Source organism: Tamandua tetradactyla, chromosome 3 (genome assembly GCF_023851605.1).
Source record: "Tamandua tetradactyla isolate mTamTet1 chromosome 3, mTamTet1.pri, whole genome shotgun sequence".
NCBI lineage: Eukaryota > Metazoa > Chordata > Mammalia > Pilosa > Myrmecophagidae > Tamandua > Tamandua tetradactyla.
In genome coordinates this window covers 103,540,385-103,563,379 of record NC_135329.1, presented here as the reverse complement: position 1 = coordinate 103,563,379, position 22,995 = coordinate 103,540,385, and the positions used below count along the sequence as shown (strand labels likewise).

The 22,995-nt window shown below is 42.2% G+C and overlaps 1 protein-coding gene across 9 annotated transcripts in view; it reads right to left on the bottom strand.

Annotated features, from left to right (window-relative positions):
• Positions 1-22,995, bottom strand: part of MGAT5 (alpha-1,6-mannosylglycoprotein 6-beta-N-acetylglucosaminyltransferase) — a 376,908-nt gene that overhangs the window by 136,724 nt on the left and 217,189 nt on the right. For all 9 annotated transcript variants that reach the window (XM_077153611.1, XM_077153615.1, XM_077153612.1 and 6 more), the window contains 3 exons: positions 16,133-16,209; positions 15,032-15,121; positions 378-449 (listed from right to left, as the gene is read on the bottom strand). In XM_077153611.1, coding sequence (XP_077009726.1) covers positions 378-449; positions 15,032-15,121; positions 16,133-16,209 — 239 coding nt within the window. The remainder of the gene's footprint in view (positions 1-377; positions 450-15,031; positions 15,122-16,132; positions 16,210-22,995) is intronic.

Here is a 22,995-nt window from a genome sequence, read left to right as displayed (position 1 = left end):
TGGCTTTTCTCATCATTTTATCTTCACCTTTCCCCTTACCCCAACTGCTTCAGGTACAGATTGCCACTTCATCTTTCATCCCCACGGGCCTCTCTTATAGCACTTAAGATGGGTATGGCCAACATCTCTATGAGGCCTAGTTTAAACCAATAGCCTATTATCAAGGGACCCTCAGAGAATGATTCAATTAAGAAATACATGATATGCTAAGTAGCTGACTGATTTGGTCACCCAGATAAAGCCACAGGTCTGGAGACACAAGTTCTTCTTTGGTTTAACACGATTTCACCTTGCAGCTGGAGTTTCTAGAAGGCATGCACTTACAGGGCAACTGTCCTAAATGCACAAGCCTAGTAAGAAGTTCCCAAGTCACTCACCAATGAATTATGATCGGCTTCTTCGTAGCGATTTTTTGCTCTCCAAGGTAAATGAGGACACCAATTTTCAACCTGAAATAATAAACCACAGATGCTAACTGTGCTGGTTCATCTTTATATGTATTAATACATAGGCAAAGCCTGAAGAACAGTACCCGGCATGCAATGGGTACTACATTACCGTTGGCTTTATTGTCAAAATTTCTTGCATTTAACTAGCTAGCCAGACAGAGGTACCCTCTGGGATGAAATAACAATCAGTAAAGATCAAAGGAACACTTCATTACACTTTACATCTGTCTTTCAGTGGGCTTTACAGCAACTGATTCCTTGATCATTTAATCTTCACAGTTCTACATTGGAAGTAGAGGGGTCTTATGGCAGAAAAAGGCGTGAGTCCTGCCTCAGGGGAATGAGAATGTAACATGCCTCAGAACTGTTTAGCAAAAGGACAGAGATGATCTGTTATCCACTATGGCATGTCTGGAAAGGAAACAGGATGATATTTGAGCCACAAAACTCTACCATTTATCTCAGAATTAGGAAGGCGAGCAATAGTTTAAGGCTAAATGGTCAAGATTCTCCCTCATTTTCTGGTTGTTCATTTCACACTATCTCAAGGAATAAGGTGGCAAAACCAATTGGAAAAGAGGATAAAAGAAAAAATAGGAAAAAAAAACAAAACTCAATGATTTTCAGAATGCCATTGTGGAAGATGCATTGTTCCATCAAAGCACAAGGGTTTAGAGTCGCACGGAGAAGGAAAGAGAAAGGAAAAGCACATGCTTCAGAAGCAAGTACTCTAAGAAAGCTTACACAAGAACATAAGGCAGATCAACAATTTATATCAAAGGAAAAATGAGAAATGCGTTGTGTAACACTGATATCTGGCCTCTTTATCAAAACCGGCTATATAATTTCAAGACAAGCTTAAGGCTGATTTACTATTTCATAGTAAGACAATTAAAGATGGATAATAAACAGCCATTGAGAATACTTTCCCTGTGGTTGGCCAGGTGGACCTATAACATTTAACAGAGCAGGGCAGTGAAAGGGGACCTTCTTGGAGGAGTTACTGAGACAGGAGTGACAGACGAGGGCACAGCCTGGGGGTTAGTACAGCGGTCACACAAGATGGCCTGCCCTCCGACTCTAGGCGCGTTTTCAAGGAAACATGTCAGCAGTTTTCCCTAACCTAGAAACTGCTGTTAAGGCAGGGCAATTTTGACTATGAACAAAAATAACTGGGCTGGTTTGCATAAAGCCATCTGCTGCGGTAAATGATCTGAAAACAACAAGCGGAGGGCAGCAAAGAATAGGGGAGGGTGGAATCCCTTGAAAGAAAAAGGGCAATGTTCTCTTTTCTTCCTGTGGAGTAAAATTTGACTTTAGCTTATTTGTGAATGACTTCAGAGACTCAAAAGGATTCCCTATAAGGAAAGTTGAAATTGTTCTTATAAATATATATATATATATATACACATATACACACACACACACACACACACACATATATGTAATAGCATGCTTGGGCTGCCCAGGTCTAATTACTAAGCTCACTGCAATTTCTCTAGGAAAGACAATATCTGGAGCTCCAGAGATGAGAAAAATTAGGGAAAACCAGCAGAAAAGATGTCTGTGAGTGGATGCAGCCCCGGAGGGTCCCTGCCACACTGCACACATCTGCGCCTTATATTCTTAGGCTGGATTGAATTATTTAGCTCAAATTGAATTTTTGCAAATGGACTCAATAAAACATTGCTATAAAGCCTATTTAGAGCATGAAGGCTTCCAACGGATTGTAGACGTGACTTGGAGGTCTCAAAATATAAGGTCGCAAAAAATAAGAGAAGGATGAGCAAACAGGATACACATTTGGAATAAATACCACACTAAGTAAATCACTAAATCCACACAGTAACACATCAGGATAAAAAATGTCCCTGTGAACAGCATGATGGGGAGAGATGAAACAAGACTGTGAATAAAGAAAGTCAAGCAAAAGGAGAAGAGTACACCAGATACTGATAGAGGATGGTGCATTCCCTCCCACTCGCCCACCTCCAAGAAACATCTCAGAGATTCACTCTGATGAAAACACAATCCAAGGTGATCTCCGAAAATACGGCTTTCTGACAGAATATTGGAGAATTTAATTCTTCTTCAAAACTCATCATTTATCTCGGCTCGTCTCACTCAGAATCTCTGGATAATACTTTGCAAGGCTTCAAGGGCATGCCTGCCAAGGATGGAAACTGGAGTCAGTCTATTTTAGCTTTTAGCTAGAAATTTTAGCGAAATGCTGAAAAATCACTTCTGGTCATCTTGACAACAGACTGACAAGGGTGGGTTTTTAAGGCTGCTATTTTCGTACACAGTATTGGAGTAGCCGGTTAAGAAAACAATTAGATTATACTTAAACCAATTACTCCATGGGATGGGGGAGGGGAAGGGGGGTTGTCTTCCTTTCTGAAACCTCAGAGGATTATTAGGACTGAACGAAAGCCAGCGCTGGCAGTGACGCCAAGGACTGAAACAAATAGCCCTCAAATGAGCAACATTTTCCTAAATAAGAGCGTCATTAATAATGTTCAGGGAAAATCTTGCTCAAGGCTAATAACTCAACCGCCTAATCCCTAACTTTGTTTTCTGTCTATTCCATCCGCAGTGTCCTTGAATGCGTTTAGTTCGCCAGTGCAGCCCCATACTCACCACATCTATTTTGGATGGTCCTTAGCCACCCTTCGCCTGCCTGGCTCCGGGAACTCTGCCCATGGTCAGCTTCCTTACCCATGACCTTGGCCAGACCTGTCCGGCTTTTCCCCGTGGGACTCAGCCTGCATCAGGATTTGGCATTCCCCCTCGCTGCAGACACCCAGGCTGCGGCACTGGGCAACCTCACCCCCGTCCAAGAGTGGGCCCTGCCTCGAGCCCTCTGCCACGACTAAGTCTCAGAACTGAAAACAACCCGAATTCGGGGCAACAAGCACACCACAATCGATAGAAGAGCAGCTTCATTTCTCTAATAGCCTTCGATTTAAAGGCAAAACTCCTTCAACATGAACTCATTCGTTTTGTGCGTTAGTCCCAGGCCACAAAATGCAGAGGCAGCAAAAAAAAAGAAAGAAAGAAAGAAAGAAAGAAAAGGACCTGCCAAGCGAGAACTTTGGAATATTAACACATTCCACGGAGAAGGCCCTATAAGTCACTTTGCTTGAACGAGAAGATATAAAATAAAACAATTTGATGTTTGACATTCCTCTTCCCATTGATTTAAACTTCTTTGATCTGAGTAGGTTTTGCAATGTAATCAGGAACACCATGAATCAAAGAAATTCTCTGAGTCCCTAAACAGAGCTAAACTAGGTCAGACTTACTTTCAAGGTCTGGAGGATGGACAATTCATTATATTTAAGGAAAAAGAAGTTGCTGGTAGGGATAGTCACAGTTCAAGTGGAATTTAAAGGAGGAAAGAGAGAGTAATAAAAGTATAGTAAAACTAGTCAGAGATTCAATATATATTCAACACGTATATGCATGCAGTCAGGCATTTATTTGTAGTAACGTTCTGCTCTTTTGAAAGATTAAACTAACAGGCCCTTCTACAGCCTCTTCTCTAGCGATTAACATGAAGTATTTTCTTCTAATGGATCAATGACATATAGACTCTCATGCTACATTTTTCAGATGGTAAGTGCACTCAAGTCTAATTGGGAAAAAGGAATAAGAAAAGTCTGAGGTGCTCTCTGGATGATGGTGCTATGTGTACATCTCTATTTTCTTCTTTTTGCTAATCTGCATATTATAACCCTTTACAATGAATATTTTTTAATAGCATAAATTTTAAAGGACTTACACTATATAAATATAACTACCACTTACTGAAGGATTACGTGTCAGGCTCTCTCAAAGAAGGAAAAAAAAACAAGGCAACTTGCAGGCATTCCATCGTTTAATGCTCTGAAGGCCCCAGAGGTAGGGTCCTATCACATGTAACATGTGGAAATCAAGGCTTAAAGGATTTGGGGAAGTATCCTCACTAGTAAGGGTCAGGACTGTGGGGTGGGGTGGGCAAAAATGTATAACAATAAAAGTTACACTACTCTAGGAGCCCAGTGCCAGGATAAGCACTTTCACGCATTATCTCATTTGGTCTTCTAAATAATCTTTGGGAAAGACCAGGCATCAGGCCAGATGAAATCACCAGGAGCAGAGAGGCAGAACCCCTTGCTCACACACACAGCAGATGCAGGAACCCGGGTGGTATGACGTGACCGTCTCTCCCTCTCCACCTTCCCCAAGGCCTGTGCACTTAATCGCTAGGCTCTTCACTTAGAAACCCGACGTCTTACCTCCACAGTCCCATAAGCACAGCCCAGTCTTCAGTATCAGGGCTTTACTGCCTACATCTTTTAAATTTATTTAAAATTTATTGTGCTTATGCTAGGCACTGTAAGGTTAATGAAAGGAATAACTCCCTGCTTCCAACTCCCGTCTTAGTCTGCATACAGCAGCACAGGTGATCTTTTTAAAACCTAAATTGGATCAAATTCTATACTACCTTGAACCTTCGATGGTCTTATCATTACAGTCAGAATAAAATCCAGAATTGATGCCGAGATCCTACAGAATCTGAACTCAGCCCTTACAACTGACTGTCTTACTCATGGTGCCCTGTGTATGTGGAGCTCCTTGAATGTCCCCAAACACGCTAAGCTCATCCCCACCTCAGTAAAAGTTGCCAGATTTGCAGGGCAGGGGGCTGGAGGGACTTGCAGTTAAATTTGAATTTTGAACAGTCATAAACAACTTCTTTATTTTAGAAATATGTCCCATGCAACATCTGGGACATAATCATCCTAAAAAAGTATTTTTTATCTGATGTTCACATTTAACTGAGCATCTTGTTATTTGGTGAGCTGGTTTAACAGGATTATGTACCCTAGAAAAGCCAGGTTTTAATCCTGATCCATCTTGTGGAGGCAGCTGTTTATTTTAAATCCCTACCAGCACTGTCAGTTGGAAACTTGATTAGGTTATCTCCATGGAGATGTGACACACCCAGTCATGGGTATTAACTTTTGATTAGAGGGAGACGTGACTCCACCCATTCCAAGTGGGTCTTGATTAATTTACTGGACTCCTTTAAAAGAGGAAACATTTTGGAAAAAGCTTGAGAGCCACGAGAACCACGAGAGCTCACATAGCCAGAGACCTTTGGAGATGAAGAAGGAAAAACGTCCCTGGGGGAGCTTCACGAAATAAGCAGCCTGGAGAGAAAGCTAGCAGACATTACCATGTTCAGCATGTGTCTTTCCAGTTGAAAGGGAAACCCTGAACATCTTCGGCGTTCCTTAAGTGAAAGTAACCTCTTGTTGGTGCCTTAATTTGGACATTTCTATAGACTTGCTTTAATTTGGGCATCCTTACAGCCTTAGAACTATAAATTTGCAACTTAATAAATTCCTCCTTTTTAAAAGCCGCTCTGCTTCTGGTATATGCCTTCCAGCAGCTTGCAAACTAGAACTTTTGGTAACCTACACCTCAGGGCTACCTGAAACATTTTCCAATGCTCCACTCCCTCCCTTCCTCCTACACGTCGTCACATTTCTCCTCAGCGAAGCCTTCCATTACCCCATTTAATTTTCCCCCAAAGCACTCACTGCTCGTGGAAACTATTTTATGTATTTGTTTAGTATTTATTGTTTGCTGCTCCATCCAAACATAATCTCCTCGAGGTAAAACTTCCTCTATCCCTAGCACTGAGAATGGGGCCTCGTACACAGCAGGTACTCAAGATTTGTTAAGCAATGAAGGACCAAAGCAAAGGCATGGTGTGAGCCAACAAGTTAACTATAACAACATTTTAAAATTTCCATTTATGTGGCCCCTTCCCATTTCATCATTTGTTTATCATTTTAACCTTTTGACTATACCCTGTGATAGGCAAGGCAGGTATCTTCTACCCCCCACCCCACCCCAGTGATGAGAAGCCAGGCTGAAAACTCCAGCAAAAGCTCAAAGCCACCTAGGGAAGTGATGGGCTCTAGATGGGGCAATTAGGCCTTGTGAGTTTCCTGTCATCCTTTATTTTCGCCCTCCACCAAGGGAGGCAGGGATATGATGGAGAAAAAACCTACAAATATCATGAAGATGAAGCAAAGGTGCAAAACCAATTTCATGCAAGGGGGAGCCAAGAGATGGGTGATCTAGGACAGCCCCGAGCAGAAGATGGAATTGCTCAGGACATCAGGGAAGGGGAAGAACTTAAAGAGAAGCTGGAGCAAGTTTTTCATGTGCTAGAAAATCACTGGGGTTCTAGGTGAGGATGGCACAGAGTTTCAAAAATTCCTCCCCCAATCACTGTAGGGGAAATGTCAATTTTCCTTTCCATGGGAGAGGCAGCAAATGAGTCCTGTACCCGACCACATAAGTTATATAGAGAGATGCTTCTTATACCAGTCCTTCTTTGGCACACCTTTCCTGCACACTGCATAGTGGCCACACTGGACCCATCTGGCCTTATCCAAACTGAGGACACTTTAAAAGCCAAAGTCATCCAATTTCAGGAGGTAGAAACATTCTCCAGATCAGGACCGTAGTTCCTCTTTTGTGTTTAATGTGCATTTTTACCTGGAACACAGATCCTAGCAAATAATGTTACATGATAATGAGAACAAATGATGGGCAAGAAAGCTGTACCTTTTAGTATAATTGACTTTTTTCATTCTAATTGTCTAATCTGTTCCCTTGCGCTCTCTTTTGATAATATTACAGAGCATCATATCAAAATTATTAATAAGTGCTCAAAATGTCCCTGCATTGTCTCAACATGAACGCCTTAGTCGATTTTGATGTTACTACATTTTACGGTGACATTTTTCTCAAGATTAGAAGGGTTATAGCTGGGAGGAATTAACCACTCAGAACAAACAAGCAAAAAACTACCACCTACTTTTTAAAATGCTTCAAAGAGATTCGTTCATTCAATAAATACTTGTGACAGTCACCTTTGTGCCTGTGAATAAAACAGGCAAAAATTTCCCTGGAGATTACCTTCCCTGTATATGCTGTTACTCTCCCATGTCCATGGCCACCGCAAGGCCTTTGTACTTGCTGCTCCCACTGCCTGCTAACACCTTGTGGTAGGTATCTGCACTTCTTGCTTTCTCGCCTCCTTCATACTGGTGCTCAAACATCACCTTCTCCTGGTCTCCTCTTCCTGACACTTAATCTAAAAGTGATACCATCATTCCTCAGAAGCATTTCTTAGTCCTCCTGTCCTGCTCTATTTCTCTCCATGGCACTTGCTATAGCCTAAGAGATTATATATTTTACCTTTTTTGGGGGGGGGGGTGTGTTCCTCTCCCCTCCCTCACTTAGAATGTCACCTTAATGAGACCTGGAATGTCTGTGTTTTTGGTCTTCGTTATATTCCCAACTTCCAGTACAACCCAATAGCAACAAGCCCATTCCTGGCACCAAAACTGTGACCCCCTAAGCATTATTTCCCACTAAGAGGAACCAAAGGTCCTTAGAGAAATGGCCAATCCAGGTCCAGGGCATGAACTGCACAAGGTGAACCTGGAAGATCTTGTCATACCAGGCAGCAAGAAAAGTTTCAAAAACTACCAGGGTTATACCAAAAGGACTCAGAAGGCAAACTGAGACAATGTGAAAATCAGTAAGTAAATAATTGCAAAGCATTGCAAATATCAAATATATTTAAATCAGTGAATTCACAATAAAAAGAAAACCAACAAATATACAAATAGAGCACAAAAAGAAAAGCATTGGTCACACTCGAGTATGCTAAGAAATCTACTGGAAAATAAATGAAGGTCTCTTATATGAACCGTACCTTAAAGTAACCAAATCTTCTCTCCATGGAGTGTTCCTAATAAATTAGGAAGGAAGACCTAATGAAGTAGTGAAGGATTATCTTCACTGATAATCAATGGCTACTAATATCAGGAAATGAGAGTCAACCATATTTGCAGGTTCCTCCTGAAAGACGTATATAAAGCGACCCATGAAGAGGGTCTTTTCTTTGGGGGGGGGGGGGCGGGTGCATGGTCTGGAAATTGAATCCGGGTCTCCCTCATGAAAGGTGAGCATTCTACCACTGAACCACCATACTCCCTCCATGAAGTGAGTGGTTTTGCAGAAAGTATTGAGCCTGACTCTTTCAATTTAAGGGGAATACAAAGGGCACAGAGACAGGTCTACAACAAGACAAGGGGTATTCATCAAAACTTAGAGGGCAAAAATTCTCAAAGACAAATGAAGCAGTTCTTTAACAAAAATATGCAGTGGGATAAAATAAGAGATGGAAAGGAATCTGAAATTGAAAGACACTTAAGGGACATCACTTGCAAAGATCCCTATTTGAAACCCAATTCCAGTAAGTAAACTTTAATTTATAAAATGATCTAGAAAATGTCAATACTAACTCGGTATTTGATAATATTAAGGAATTCCATGAACTCGTAGGTGTGAAATGATATTATAGTTTTGAGTTTTTAAAGAAACCCTTCCTTTAAAGATCCATAGTAAAATATTTATTGATATAGGACATCTAAGATTTCCTTCAAAGTGGTTATAGACAAAATGAGATTGGTCATGAATTGACAATTATTGAATCTGATTACTGGGTACATAGGAATTTGTTCTTATGTTCCTATGTTTGAAAATTTTGATATTAAAAAGGTTTTAAATTTTTAAAATAATTTACTGTCATGCAACAGAGATTACAAGACACAATATTTAAAAGAATATAGAAAAGCAAATTAGAGATGGGCACATTGACCCCCCAGCCCACTACCTTTGTCATAAGTACAAAGACATGTTGGCTTTGGGTTTGGTAAGTTCTGTCCTTATCCCTTCTAATTCTTTGTAAAGACGAGGCTAACATAGTAAGTCTAAATGTAAATACTGTAGGATATATAACTTACAGACAGATTGGAAGCATCACTAAGAAGATGTGGTGGGGGGAAGAAGATCATGAGGGAGAGAACTGAGAAATCTGTTAGGCTGACAAATTCAGGATTAATAAAAAATCCTTTTTCTAAGCTAGAACGGGCATAGCCCAAATACCCCTCAGAAGTGGGAGAAAGATCAAAGGTGATGGTGGAGTTATACAGAGAAGGTAGGGGTTAACAAACACGTATGACTGCTGAATCATTAAACTGATATTTCTTTTAGTCTCCAGTATGTTAGAGCAGCTAGAAATAAAAACTTAAAATTGTGGAATTGTAACCCATATCAAACTTTGAAATCTGTTCTACAACTAATTGTTGTGATGTGCTTTGAAATCTATTGCTTTTTTGTATATATGTTATTTTTCACAAAAAGAAAGTAAAAGAAAAAAATCCTTTTCCTAAGGATGCCTAGAACTGAAGTAATAAGAACAACAAATACATGTAGATGAGAAAGATAAAAATAAAGACTGAATTCAGAAAATGAAAAGGACATAATTATAAATCTATGCTACTTCCTTTTCTGCCAAGAAATATTATCTCAGTGAAAAGGAATTTCCCATCTCTAACGGCTACACATTTAAAAAGGTGTGCATTGGTATTATCGTGCCACAGTCTAGTGATATTTTTAAAGTACTTCCTGACTCCCCTAAAATGTTAGTTATACTTTCTCATTGAGGTTTTCATCAGCAACCTAAACAGTCATTCTTTATCACTGCTAGCTTTGACAAATTAGTCTGTGCAACACTATTTCCAAGTTATCTTTAGCAGCCAACACAGCCCATAAATCCAAATCATTGTACTGGTTATTAGGATTTCATTTCATGCTCACATTCACAAACATTTAAGCTTTCAACCTTTGCTGTTGGGCATTAATCTTGGCATTAATCAAGGGATTAAGTACGCTGAATTTAAACTCAAGGTTAATAGCAGGCTCAGCCAATATTAGTTTTACATTCTGCCAAGGGAGAAAGGAAAAAAGGAAAGACCTTTGTGCCTGTTGTTCATGGAATATAAGAAACAGATTGATGAGTAAGGCATGAAATTGCTTCTTTTGTTCCTTTATGCAGGAGTTACACACACACACACACGTTCATCCAGTCCAAATTGTCATCTGAAGCAACAGCTTAAACACATCTTATGATCTAGCAATCAATCATTATGCAATTTGGTTATTTCACAGTAACTATACCTGCAATGGCAACAGAAGTGCTTAAAAAAAAAAAAACTAGGACAAACAAATTAAGATGTTCAGAAAGATGTGATGCTTGCTAGTGGCTAGAACTGTACAGAGAAAATCAAATGTGTGACTGTCAAATATGTCAGCATCATCTATCAATATACTATCAATAGGGGTGAAGAAATTCATTCTCAATTTCATAAAAGCTAATAGCAGTAAAAGGCTCTGCAGAGAGCTAAGTTAATAAACCTGAGACAATGACATCCAGAGTAATTACTTTATCGGTTCTTGTCTCTATAATGGGAGTAGTTACATGGCTCAGAAAAACAGACACAGAAAATGAGCTGCCCAATGTTCTGGAAATGCAGGGCAGCCTAATGGATCATCCCCTCACTCCTACAATTTGGAGTAGCTGAGTCACTGGTATTCATGAGCTCTGGTCCCAGGACAGCAGGTGCTGCTTCTCTTTTTTGTAGGTAGGGTATCAAAATTATTGAGTATTAGAAAACCAGCAATGGAGAGTCATTGAAACTAGCTTAACCAGAGCTATGTTTCAAACAACTAGATTTGAACACAGAACTGAACACAAAGGAAATTGTTACAAGTCACTAAGTCTGATTTCAGCTTTCTTTTGCATGAAGGGGTAACACTACTGTAAAGTACTGGACACTGAAGACAAGCGGCTTAATCTCTCTGAGCCATCTCTGACTTGGCTAACCCCTAAGAGCTGGTGAGAAGTTTAAGTGCAATGGTAATTTGAGGAGACTGGCATACAATGGTGGCTCATAATGTTTCATTTCTCTCTTATTGTCTGTCCACCCGCAACCCTACCCCCCAAGGAGACTGGGACTAGATGTTTCTCCCTACCGTCCAGTACAGTGTCAGATGCATAACAAGCAGTGACAGGGATGTCACAGGGGAAATACTGCTGGCTTCGCTCCCAGGGATTTAGTCAGAAAAGCCTTGTTTGGTGAGGGAAAAGTGGACGTTTATAATTCCATAATTCAGTGGAAATCAGCAAGACTATGACAACCATGCAGAGAAAAAGGAAGGAAGAGTTCCATCTTCTAAAATTGGTTTGAATCTAAATGCCTCAATTCAAGAGACAATCTTCTATATGAGGAATATCTTACTTCATATCCTATTGATACCTGTCAAAGCTCTAAAGTTTAATGTGGATGGAAACAAGAATTGGCTCTTCAGTAAGGATCAGGAAATGAGTGAAAATCACTGGGACCTGTGCTGATCAAGTAAACACATCATTGCCATCTTCTCCAGGGAAGATGTCCCTCAATCATTTTTGCAATTGCAAGAGGAACCTGGCATAAGATACAGGAAATAAGCAGGCTTCAGGGTTTAATGAAGTAATAAAATAAGGAAAGTTGTTCAAGAAAGCAAGGGAATAAAAACAAACACTGGTGCCAGAGACCCAGGTTCGATTCCTAGAGATGGCCCATGCAAAAAATAAATAAATAAAATAAGAAAAAACCAAACACTGGACTACCAAACAATACTCCAAAGTCAAAGATGTTGTCCAGGACTAGAAAGGAATGAATTTGCTTTAGAAAATCTCTAATAATTTCACATTTAAAACAGACTAGGGCACTGGTGCTCCATGCACCCCTCTCTCTATACAAATGCAAGCAGAAGTATCACGTTTGAAGAAACGAAGTCAATGGAAGCAGCTAAACTTCTACATTACCAGAAGTCAAAATAACTCAAATTAAATTAGACTGGTCAATGAGAACCAGAAACTCGATTCTAAATCTAAAATGGAAACAAGGTTCCACCTATCATGAGCTGAGCTAAGTGACAGGCCACAATTGTCCTCTAATGACATCAAAAAAACATAAAAAGATCAGTTTACTAAGTGCCTTATATCTGCCAGGATCTATTCTAGAGAGGTTCCCACATAAATTCAGCAACCTCACAATATCCTCATGATAGGGTCCTTTATAAACACATAAATAAAATATAAAACTACCTTATAAATGATGAACGAAAGGCACAAGGAGGTTAAGTAATTTTTCAAAGTCATAGATCTTAGAGATGAGGATTAACAGAAATCATGTACCAAGGCTCCAATGAAGTGCTTCTAAGTGAAGTGACCGCACAGTGAAATCCTCCTCTGAATCTCATGTGGTACCTTATAAAGATGCTGTGATGAAGTAGAATTTTCTTAAAAGCCCAGAGGCTGAAAGCTATTTTCAGATTAAAACTTTGAGAAAAAAAGCAGTTCCTGGTTCTCTCTCCAGGGGAACCACGTCCACCCTTTCCTGCACAATTACTCGCATCCTTTTTCCTTCTCCACTGGGCTTTTTTTTTTAAAGCTAATGAACGCATAGCATGGTGCCAAGACCATGTGATTTCTCAACAATCAACGAATATAATAGATGCTCAATAAGTGCTCACTGAATTGAATTCAGCTGGACAAGAAGAAAAATCTGATCATCTGTGTAAGACGTGTGTAGAATCAGCTAAGGAAGCACAGACACAGGTTCTGAAATGAAATAGCCCAGTCTGCCCTCCGCTTCTCAATTTACCTTCCCAGAATCCTCCCTATTTTCACTCTCATCTTAAGCTAGATCCTGCCTTCAATGAGGTGAGGGCAGGGGCTTCAGGAAGAGAACTAGGCCAAAAGCAATTGGAGTCCTTTTCTCTCTGGACCTTTCTCCCACACCATCCCTGCTCCAACCTAGGATATGAGTACAAAGCTCAAGCGGGAACGGAAAACCCTCTACCTTTGCCTCAGCAATCCATCCTGACATGCAAACTCTCAGGAAGGTGGGAAATTAGCTCTGTGTGTCAATCAGGGGGCACAACAGGACTCCGGTGAAATTCTAACAAGTGGAAAGGGAAGAAAATTTTTGAAAATTAACCTGAATGAGGAACCTTTTCCTCAGGCAGGAAAGATGCTTCTAATTGACTTCTGACTGGAGTGAAGGCTCACCCATGGCCCCAGGTTCCATGACAAGGAAATGAGAAGTAGTCACAGGACACCCAAGTCAGAAACTTCAAATAAAGTCTCCAAAATCAATTTGCCAAGAGATTGCTAATGAGAGCATTGCATATCCAAACCCTCGGTGCTCTGGATTTCTAAGAGATATTTTAACCATCATTAGCTCTGGGGTTCTCGGGATGGGGTAGGCATGGGCAACCTTGCCAGGAAAAAAAAAACAAACCCACAGGCCTGTGACTGAACAGCACTGAGGAAAGAGAAGTACAGTCCTAGGAAAAGTGCAACAGAGGGGGCAAAGTCACAGGACCCCGGGCACAGCCATACAGATTTGTAGATTTGACCTCCAACCCAAAGACAGGCTGCCATCCTGGCACAGAGGAAAAATATGGCAACAGGACTTGATGTAGCTGTGCTTTCTCTTCAGTCTCAAAAGTGTAGTCATTCTCCTTCCTTCACATGGCATCACCACGCAGCTAATGCTAACAAGTCGACAACAGCAAGCAAAAGCTCAGGAGAGAATAAAAAAGAAATGGCAGCAGAGAGCCTGCCCAGCCACATTCTCTGAACTAAGCATCAGCACCTTTTTCCCAAGACCAAAGGGCAGCCTAAGTCCAAAAGAGAGAGGGGCAGGTTTCTACTCCTTACTAGATTTCTTCCTTACAGCTCGCCCTGCATAAAGCCCTAATTCTACCCACCCCTCGATTTTCCAAAAGGTGAAATGGAGATCATTTAAGCCTGTACCACATTCCATTGGCTCATGAATCGTGGTCTGTAAAATGTGCTATGACCCTTAAAAAAAAAAAAAGGTTGCTATTTAAAAGGTACAAATGAAAATGAAGCTCAGATAAAAAGGAAAAAAAAAAGATGAAAATGAAGGATGTAAAAGGCAAAATTAACTGGGATGGTTAATTTTAGCATGGTTATTTAGGCACGGCTATAGTACCCAGTTATTTTAATGGAACGCTCACCCAGGTGTTGCTGTGAAGGTACTCTATAGATGTGGCTAACATCAGTCACCTGACTTCAGTAAAGGATATATACCCTCCCTAAGGTGGACTGACCTCATGCGATCAGTTGATAGGATTCAAGAGCACAATTAAGGTTTTCAAGAGAAGAAATTCTGCCTCAAGACTGCACACCACCAGCTCCTACCCAGGTTTTAGCTTGCTGGCCTGCCCTGTGGATTTCAAACTTGTGGGAGCCAATTCCTTGAATAAATCTCTTGTGTTCTCCCTCTCCAGATGGATGGAGAATGGAGAGAGATAGGCAGATAGACTATACATCTGTGTATGTATATGTAATATCCTATTGGTTCTGCTTCTCTTGACACCCCTAATGTGGGTGTCCTATCTTCCTGCAGGTGAAAAAAAACCCTCCAATTTGAGGAGCAAAGTAGAAGGGAAATAAAGAAGGGAATCAATGTCCTTCATGTAAAATGAATACACATAATAAAACCTTTCAAATTCCAAGCTCAGTTACAATAACAGATAAGACACACCCACCCACCTCCAGAAGCCCCCCAAAAACTCCTACTCACCTCACTGAGGTAAATAAAAAAAGAGCACATGGACCCATCCACCCCGTAGTCTGCGTAGCAGGGATCCGAACGCCACATATCTTTCATCCACTGAAACAACAAGAGTCAGGTAAGAACCCCTCCCAGCGGCCCTCTCCGGGGGTACCTGCACCTCTGCTGACAGGGGGGTGGGGGTCACAGGGTGAAGACAAGTGAAGGGCTCAAAAGCTGTGGCCTCAGGACAAGGTAATGAGTCAGTGAACTCAAAGGGACAACCAGAATGATCAACAGGAGGTACTTGCATTGGCAAGAGATCATGGGGCAGACCCTGTTAATAAAAGCAGCGGCACTGGCTTGAAGAATTTTATTAAAAGCGAGTGCATAATGGAACACTTATCATCTAGATCCCTTTTCCCCAAAGAAATCCAGTTGCACCAGCCTTTTGCACAGCGCCCGGGAACACAGAGGGGAAGGGGTGCATGAACGTGCACTTACAGAGGTGCCAAACAGAGACTATGCCAATGCTTCCAGGGTTTCGACTCACAGTAGTAACTGTATATCTAAACTGAAACTCTCCTCTTTCAGCTACGGATCAGGGAGGGGTCCCCCCAAGGGCAGATCATTCAAATAGGATTTTTTTTAAATGTTATTAAGACTCAAGGGATGGGCAAGAGCCTCTGGGTATTCAATCCCAAATGCAGATGTGACATTTAAACCCCTATCTGGAGACCTCAGAGCAGGGACCTGGGGATGTTAGGAAAGGGAAGTTAGAACACTAAATAATAGCAGCCCTTTGTCAATAGCCCTTGAAGGATCTCCTGCTGGATGCTGGGAAAGAGAGAGGGGAAGGTGGCTTCAAAAACCCAGCAGGCACTTAGAAAGGCCCAGGCTCTTCCAGTCTGACCAGCTGGAGTCAGTTGTCTGGAGAGCCACATGGAATGGGCACAAAGAGAAAGGATTGTCACGACCATAGCCCAAAACCAGCAGGATAGAAGTACTATTTTAATGGCTGCCTTAAAGTGCTCCCTTGCTCATCTGTATCATTGAGGAGGGAAGTGAGGGGAGGGCATGCTAGTGCATTTCAAGGAGGATGGGAACGAACACACAGCACTTCTGCCTTACCTTGATTTTCCCCTCGCAGTGGGGGTAGCCATCCATAGGAGGCAATACACATTTTTCTTGAGCGCCATTAATGATATCTGTAAAAGATGGAAAACAACAAAGGATACCATGAAGTTTACAAAACACAAGGCTAACATCTTTCTAAGCAGAAAGATAGGATCCATGGAGTCCCACCAGCTCAACTGGTCCACAGTAAGGACATGACCCAACTATAGGAGAGACTACACAGAAACCTATGACATGTGTCTTCCACCCAGAAATTTGGAGTTGGGAAATTGAGAAACCAAGCAAGTGTTCAGAGTGGGAAATTAAGCCAGGAGATTAGGAGGGTCCACAAAGCTGGGGACGGGGGCATCCTAGGCTGTGCAGAATAACTGAAGTCATGAACTGACTTCATGAGAATCTGTGCATGAGCAGAGGAAGCCAGCAGGAGAAAGGGGCCGATTGAGCTAGGGCACTGAGGAGCAGAGATCCCCAGGGAAGGCCTGCTCTGCCTTGAGAAACTCTGTGGGTATGGCTTCTTATAGACACAGTCTCAGATTTCCATCAGGGTGTCCTCATTGGTTTGAACATTTCCTCATGGTAAACTTCCTTCTGATTAGCCACCTCAAGTGGATCCCCTATTCCTTATAACCAGAGTCAAAACCAAAAACTTGTCTTCAAGAAGTATGTTGTTGCCAGGGTGGATAATAGAAAAGTAAAGCAGCAGATGATCAAGAGTGCAGAAGACATTATGTTCAGGCAAGGCTAGGGAAGGACTTCCAGCCAGGTCTATAAGGGTCAAAGAAAACTTCCTGGCACCAGGGACAGCCTAGTCGGGGTGTAAAGATGAAGGAGTGAGCTGGGGCAAGGGAAGATAGAATTCAGGAACTGCGGTAGTTCCAAATGAAGGGAGGGGTTGGCTGAAATGAAGAGGCATGAAGTGCTGAGAAGAGAGGTCAGGCAGGAGAAGCAGGCAGAGGCCATAGAGGAAAGGTCTCTGAAGCCATAAAGACTCTGAACTTTCATACTGAGGTCATGGCAGAGCAATGAAAGCCTTTAACTAAAGGAATGGAATTATTAAGTGTTCATTTAGGAATGATCATGTCAGTTGAAATTAGGACAATCCTAAACTTACATGCTTCACTTTTTAGATTTACTCTATTTTCCAGAAATGCTTGGAAAATATCATCATTATTTACTAATTAGTTTTCTATACAAAGTACTAAATAGAAATTATATTCACAGTATTAGTGACTGCTGAGGCTAAAGCAGAGGTTAGTGCTAAGAAGGATTTTAATTTTTGAAACTTCCTCCTTGAAAACCAGTTCTTTTGAAACAGAGAAATTCTTGATCTTTTCAATGAGTGTTATACTTGCTAAGGATAATGATGGCATGGAAATCAATGTCCTCCTATCCTGGATTGGAGACAGCATCCTTTAGTAGTTAAAATGTAAGGTAACTAACTGTCAGAGCCTCTGTTTTCTGATCTATAAAATGGAAATTATTGTAGTTCTATATCAACACCTCTTATGACAATATCTCTAAAGAGTCTGGCTGGGAAATCCCAATGGCTGATACTTACTGAACATAGTAGGTGCTTCAAGTTGGCACTTGCTATTTAATTCCACACAACCCTCACTGGCTTTAGCCAGCAAGGCGAGATTTCAAATGCACAGTCCCTTCTGGAAATACACTCTCAGTGTTTCTGAAATACATTCAGGCTTGAGGTGGCAATTTGCCTACAGCTTCCCCTCTCCCAATCCTAAGGGACAGCCAGCTACTTCCTTTGGTTCCAGAAGCCATTAATAAACTCATAGCATCACCAAACAATACAGAGCATTTTTCAATGACTATTACCCCACCACTATTTTTAATTCTGATCTGGCTTGGCAACACTTACCAAACAAATACAAAAAAGCAGAGATTCCAGTAAATTAAGCGAAGTCTAGAACAGCCTGGAGTAGGGGTAATCAGATACTTTAGGGAAAATATCAAGAGTCTTCCCCTCTGTCCCAGCTGTAAAATAATCTAATATGTCCATGAAGACCTGCAAGCAAAGCTCAACCGCAAACACTATGAATCTTCTTGATCAAAAGTTTCAAGGGAGCAGGCCACGGTGGCTCAACAGGCAGAGTTCTTGCCTGCCATGCCAGAGACCTGGGTTTGATTCCTGGTGCCTGCCTATGCAAACAACAACAACAACAAAAAGCTTCAAGGAATAAAAATATGTTATGCCAGGAGCCAGCAAACTTTCTGTAAAGGGTCAGATGGTATACATTTTAGGCTTTGTAGGCTACATGGGTCTCTGTCATAACTAAACAACTCTCTTGCTGGAACTCAAAGGCAGCCAGAGACAATATGTAAAAGAATGGGCAGAGCTGTGTTTCAATAAAACTTAATTTACAATAACAGGAGCAGACTGCTGTGCTTGTGATGCTAGGACAGATTCCCTAAATGAGGACCCTTCCTTCTGTTAAGAGTTGTTCAATGGACTTCTTATAAGGATACCTTCAGGCATTCCTTTGCATGATCCCCCCTTCTTTTCACCCCACTGGGCACCTTTTCTCCCCCTGCTAAACCTCCCGTCCTTTAAGATGCAGCTCATGCGTCACCTCCTGGAAGAAACAGCCCTTTATCCCACCGTCCTGCTGCACCTGGATTCAGAGGCACCCTCTGTGCTGCTGCACACATCCCTCCCCTGGCAGTGAGCAGTACCATTCTTTCCTTTCTTTATACTTTCCCATCCCTCCTCCTTGAGTGTGAGTGCGTGTGCGTCATCGCCGAGCCCTCATCAGTGCAGTCTGACCGATGAAACACGTGCCTGTTCCCACCTGACCCAGCAGCCTGACGACTCCAGGCTCAGGGCTGCCACACTGGCTGGTTCAGGAGCAAGGGCTGAATAACCCAGATGGACATGTTCAAGCGCTAACCTCCACCCCTCCCGTGAATGTGACTCCACACGGAAATGGGGGTCTAGGAAGACATGATTAGTTAAGATGATGGCAAAACAGAATAGGATGGGGCCTGATCCAATAGTGTCTTTATAAGAAGGAGAGGACTGGACAGACAGAACGACCGACCCAGGGAAGAGCACCAGTGAAGACACAGACAGAGATCAAAGGCCAAGGCTGGCCAGCAAACCACCAGAAGCTAGAAAGAGGCAAAGAAGGACTGTCCCCTACAGATTTCAGGATTCTGGGCTCTAGAACCATGGGACAAGGAACTTCTATTGTTTTATGCCACCCAGTTGTGGTTCTTAGTAGCAGCAGCCCCAGAAAACTAAAACAAGGTTTTAACTCTTCTTGGGACCAGCAGTATTTTGGCTAATCCCACGGGGTCACCTCTGGAATTTACTTATTTTATGAATTTTCTCTCCTTGACTTAGTTATACAATGATGGGGCAAACAGACTGTGGGCTTCCAAAGCCATTGTTTTAACAGTTAGAAACCCAGGGGGCAGAGGAGCGCGTGGATGGAGAAACAGAAAGCTGCAGACCCACACTGACCAAGCTGCCTCCGGGATCTGATCACAGGAAACTCGAGGAAGACCTTCCAGTCGTTCGCGGTACCTGCGGGTTTCCAGGCCTTTCTCAGAGGGTTTCCAAAGAGTACAGCATGACCTGGCAGGAACTTATATCCCAACGATGACAAAAACTTAATAATAGTGTTCTCATCATTCTGTGCTCACAGAGGACTCTCCTACCTCTGGACCAACCTCTGAATTAAGTCTGGTTAAGAAACAAAAATTCAGGCCAACAAAAGCTCTTAGTGTTACTGCTTTCTGGGGGGAGACCTTACTCTATTTATACAAGGTCTCCTCAGAAGAGGGAGAAAGATTCCACAAGGATATATTGCTTGAATGTTCTCCCTGCTGCTCACCCCAAGCCCTCCCTTACACCATTTTTTTCAAAAAAAATGAGGCAGAGGCAAGGTAAAAAAAAAAAAAAAAGATTTCCAGACAGGCAATGAAACTCGGCTTTCTACTACTGAGGTTCAGTTTCTCCCCTTACCTTCGCACTAGCCCATATGTTCTTGCACAGAAAATTTCCCCTGTACTGATTCTACAGCACTGTCAAACAGGTAGCCACACACAGAAAAGCACCTGTCTGTACCCACACAATACAGTGGTGCTCAAACACTGCATTTATTCTAAGAGGAGAAATATTTTTCCCACTATCAAAAATGCTTCAGATTCAGGAGGGAAGCACATGCACACACACACGCACGCACACACACACACAGCAGGAGCAGAAGCAGCACAAGATGCCATAAAATTGCTAAGTGGAGTGGTCCTGTCAGGTGTGACACCAGATCTTTCCTGGCACTGTGAATACACGCACATCATAGAGACACGTACAGAGGAGAGACAATGGCATTTTAAATAGATATTTAGAGGCGAAAAGGACAAAGAGATATGGAGCCAGGGAGATAAGAATTTTGTTACTCATGCTTTTCTCAGCCTCTGAGGAAGGCAGGGAAGGGGTACAGGGAGAGAGCAGAAATAAATAGTCAAGAGGGTGTCAGAGACAGTGGTGCTAGAAATAGGTTGATATACAGGACAAGAAACCAAGTCAGATGATAATAACTTGCCTTTCTGAAGTGCTGTCACGTACATGATCGCATTTTACATTCACCACATCCTCCTGAAAAAGGAAGCTGCTTACACCTCATCTGCGAGTATGGAAAGGAGAAACTTCAAAACCCACATCATCGACCTCCAAACCCAGTCCGCAGTTCCTCAACGACGTCTCAAAGCCTGCTGCTGGCAGCATATTTCAAAGGTGATCCTCAGACAGGGTCCCTGCCATCAAAAGGCTTACCCCGTGCGGGGAGGAGGGCACGTGCGTAAAACTGTGAGCAGGGCACACATTCCAGGGAGCCTCTTCCACAGGCGGTATGTTCTAGAAGGGAGGACAGCTGTCCCCTGCCCTGTCCCAGTGCTAACGTACTACCTGGGCACACTGAGGGCTTCGTAAGAATGTGTGTGTGTGTGTGTGTGTGTGTGTGTGTGTATACACATGCTTAACAAAGGAATGAATAATGCAACAAAGGAACAAAGCTCAAATTCCAGGGAAGTGGGGGAGAACTAGGGGAGAATACACATGAGAAAAGGGAAGGAGGGATGCCCACCTGGAATCACTGGACCAGGAATTCCAAGTTCTGGACTATTCACTAAGTGCAGCAAAAGGAATCTGGGCGAGACACGGGAAAATGAGAAGAAGGGGCAGCAGTGAAGGGCAGAGTCATTTCTAGAGTCATTTCTCATGCTGGAAGATGGGCTGTGGCATGTCCCCTATGTGTACTACTGATATTCAGATCTTACTGTAATTTAGGAAGAGAGACTTACAGTTTTATGAGACATGATTTTAATGAATCATGTTAATTGACTCGATGCATTTACAAATCAAATACAAGGCTCATTGGGTTCTATACAAGGATAATTTTATCTTAACTGTCTAGTTCAATTCACATACATAACACAGATGTGCTGTCATGTGTTTCAACTAAACAGGATAAATACTCATGTACTAAATACTTACTGAAAGTTAGTGATAACCACTTCTCAACTGCTGAACAAAAGAAATCCAGAAATACACTAAGGTAAAAAGAGACTCAAAAAAAATTTTTTTTTAAATAGAAGAGGCTGACAGTTGGTGTCAGCTTTAGCCCCTAACACAGCCACGCTTATCGGTGCCACCTTGTGTAAGAAACTTGATCAAGTGAAGAGGTGGAGTGGAGCAGAAGGGATGGGGGACAAGAGAGTGCCAGGCAGTGATAGCAAGAGGAAGAGGATAAGAGGTTTTCAAGAGAGCGCTGAGCTTGAAAGAAACAGAAAACAGTCATTTCAGAGTGAAAGTTGACCCAATAATAAAGAGAGACGCCTTTGCCAAGACTCACTTTTCTGTACATTAATGTTAACAAAGATGACACGAGTTGGAAATGGCACTTCTTTTAAGAACTTGTAGAACACAGCACCATCAACTTTTTATCTAGAACTGCACAGATATTTGATATGTTAAGGGCATGTGGTTCCCTCACCATTGATATTTTAAAGGGAGGAGAAAAAAAGAAAAGAAAAGCGATGTTTATAAGCCAGAACTCTCAGAAACCTTAAACAGCATGACCATCAGTCCATCTCAGGAAATCTCAGGAAACTGAGTTCAAGCTCCTCATCCAGCAACTTTGCCAACAGCTACGATAATCATCGTCAAGAAAGAGGCCTCCGTGCAACCCAGAGACACCCCACACGTATTTCCTGTCCAAAGATAAAGGGTCTCCAGCGATCCTGTTTCGTGTGTTGGACAAAGGGGTTTTTCTCTTGGAACACCTGTTAGGAACACGCAGCTGAGCTTATCAGATAGTCGAGCAAATCGCGTCCCTGTGGGCACACGGCTGGCCCAGTGCTTGCTCCAAGCCCAGGACTGGCTTGGGCTCTGCTCTGCCTCGAGGCATGGTGCTTGCCAGAACTCCCATCAGCTGGCTTTGCTGTAGAAGTTATTAGCAGTAAATCAGACAGAGAATGGCTGTGGTGAAATACAGTCTCTTGCTAAAAATTACCTCAGCAGTCATCTTGGCTTGGCAAATAATTCACTTAAGGCTGTGCTACATTTACACGATGAAAAACGTGATTTAATTTCTACAACTGAATCATGTATGCACATTCTGGTCGCAGGGTCCCATGGGAAAAGGAAGTTTCCTGCCCACCAAAGGAGTTGAGGCAGGACGGGCAGGGAGCTGATTAGGCAGCAGTGTCACCTGACCCACACACCTCTAGAGATACATAAGGGCACCCTGAAAGGAATTGTGTTTTGTTTGGTTTTAATCTTAAAAGCTGATAATGCAATCACCAGTGCACCAAAGCATTTTAGAACTTCAAGGGAC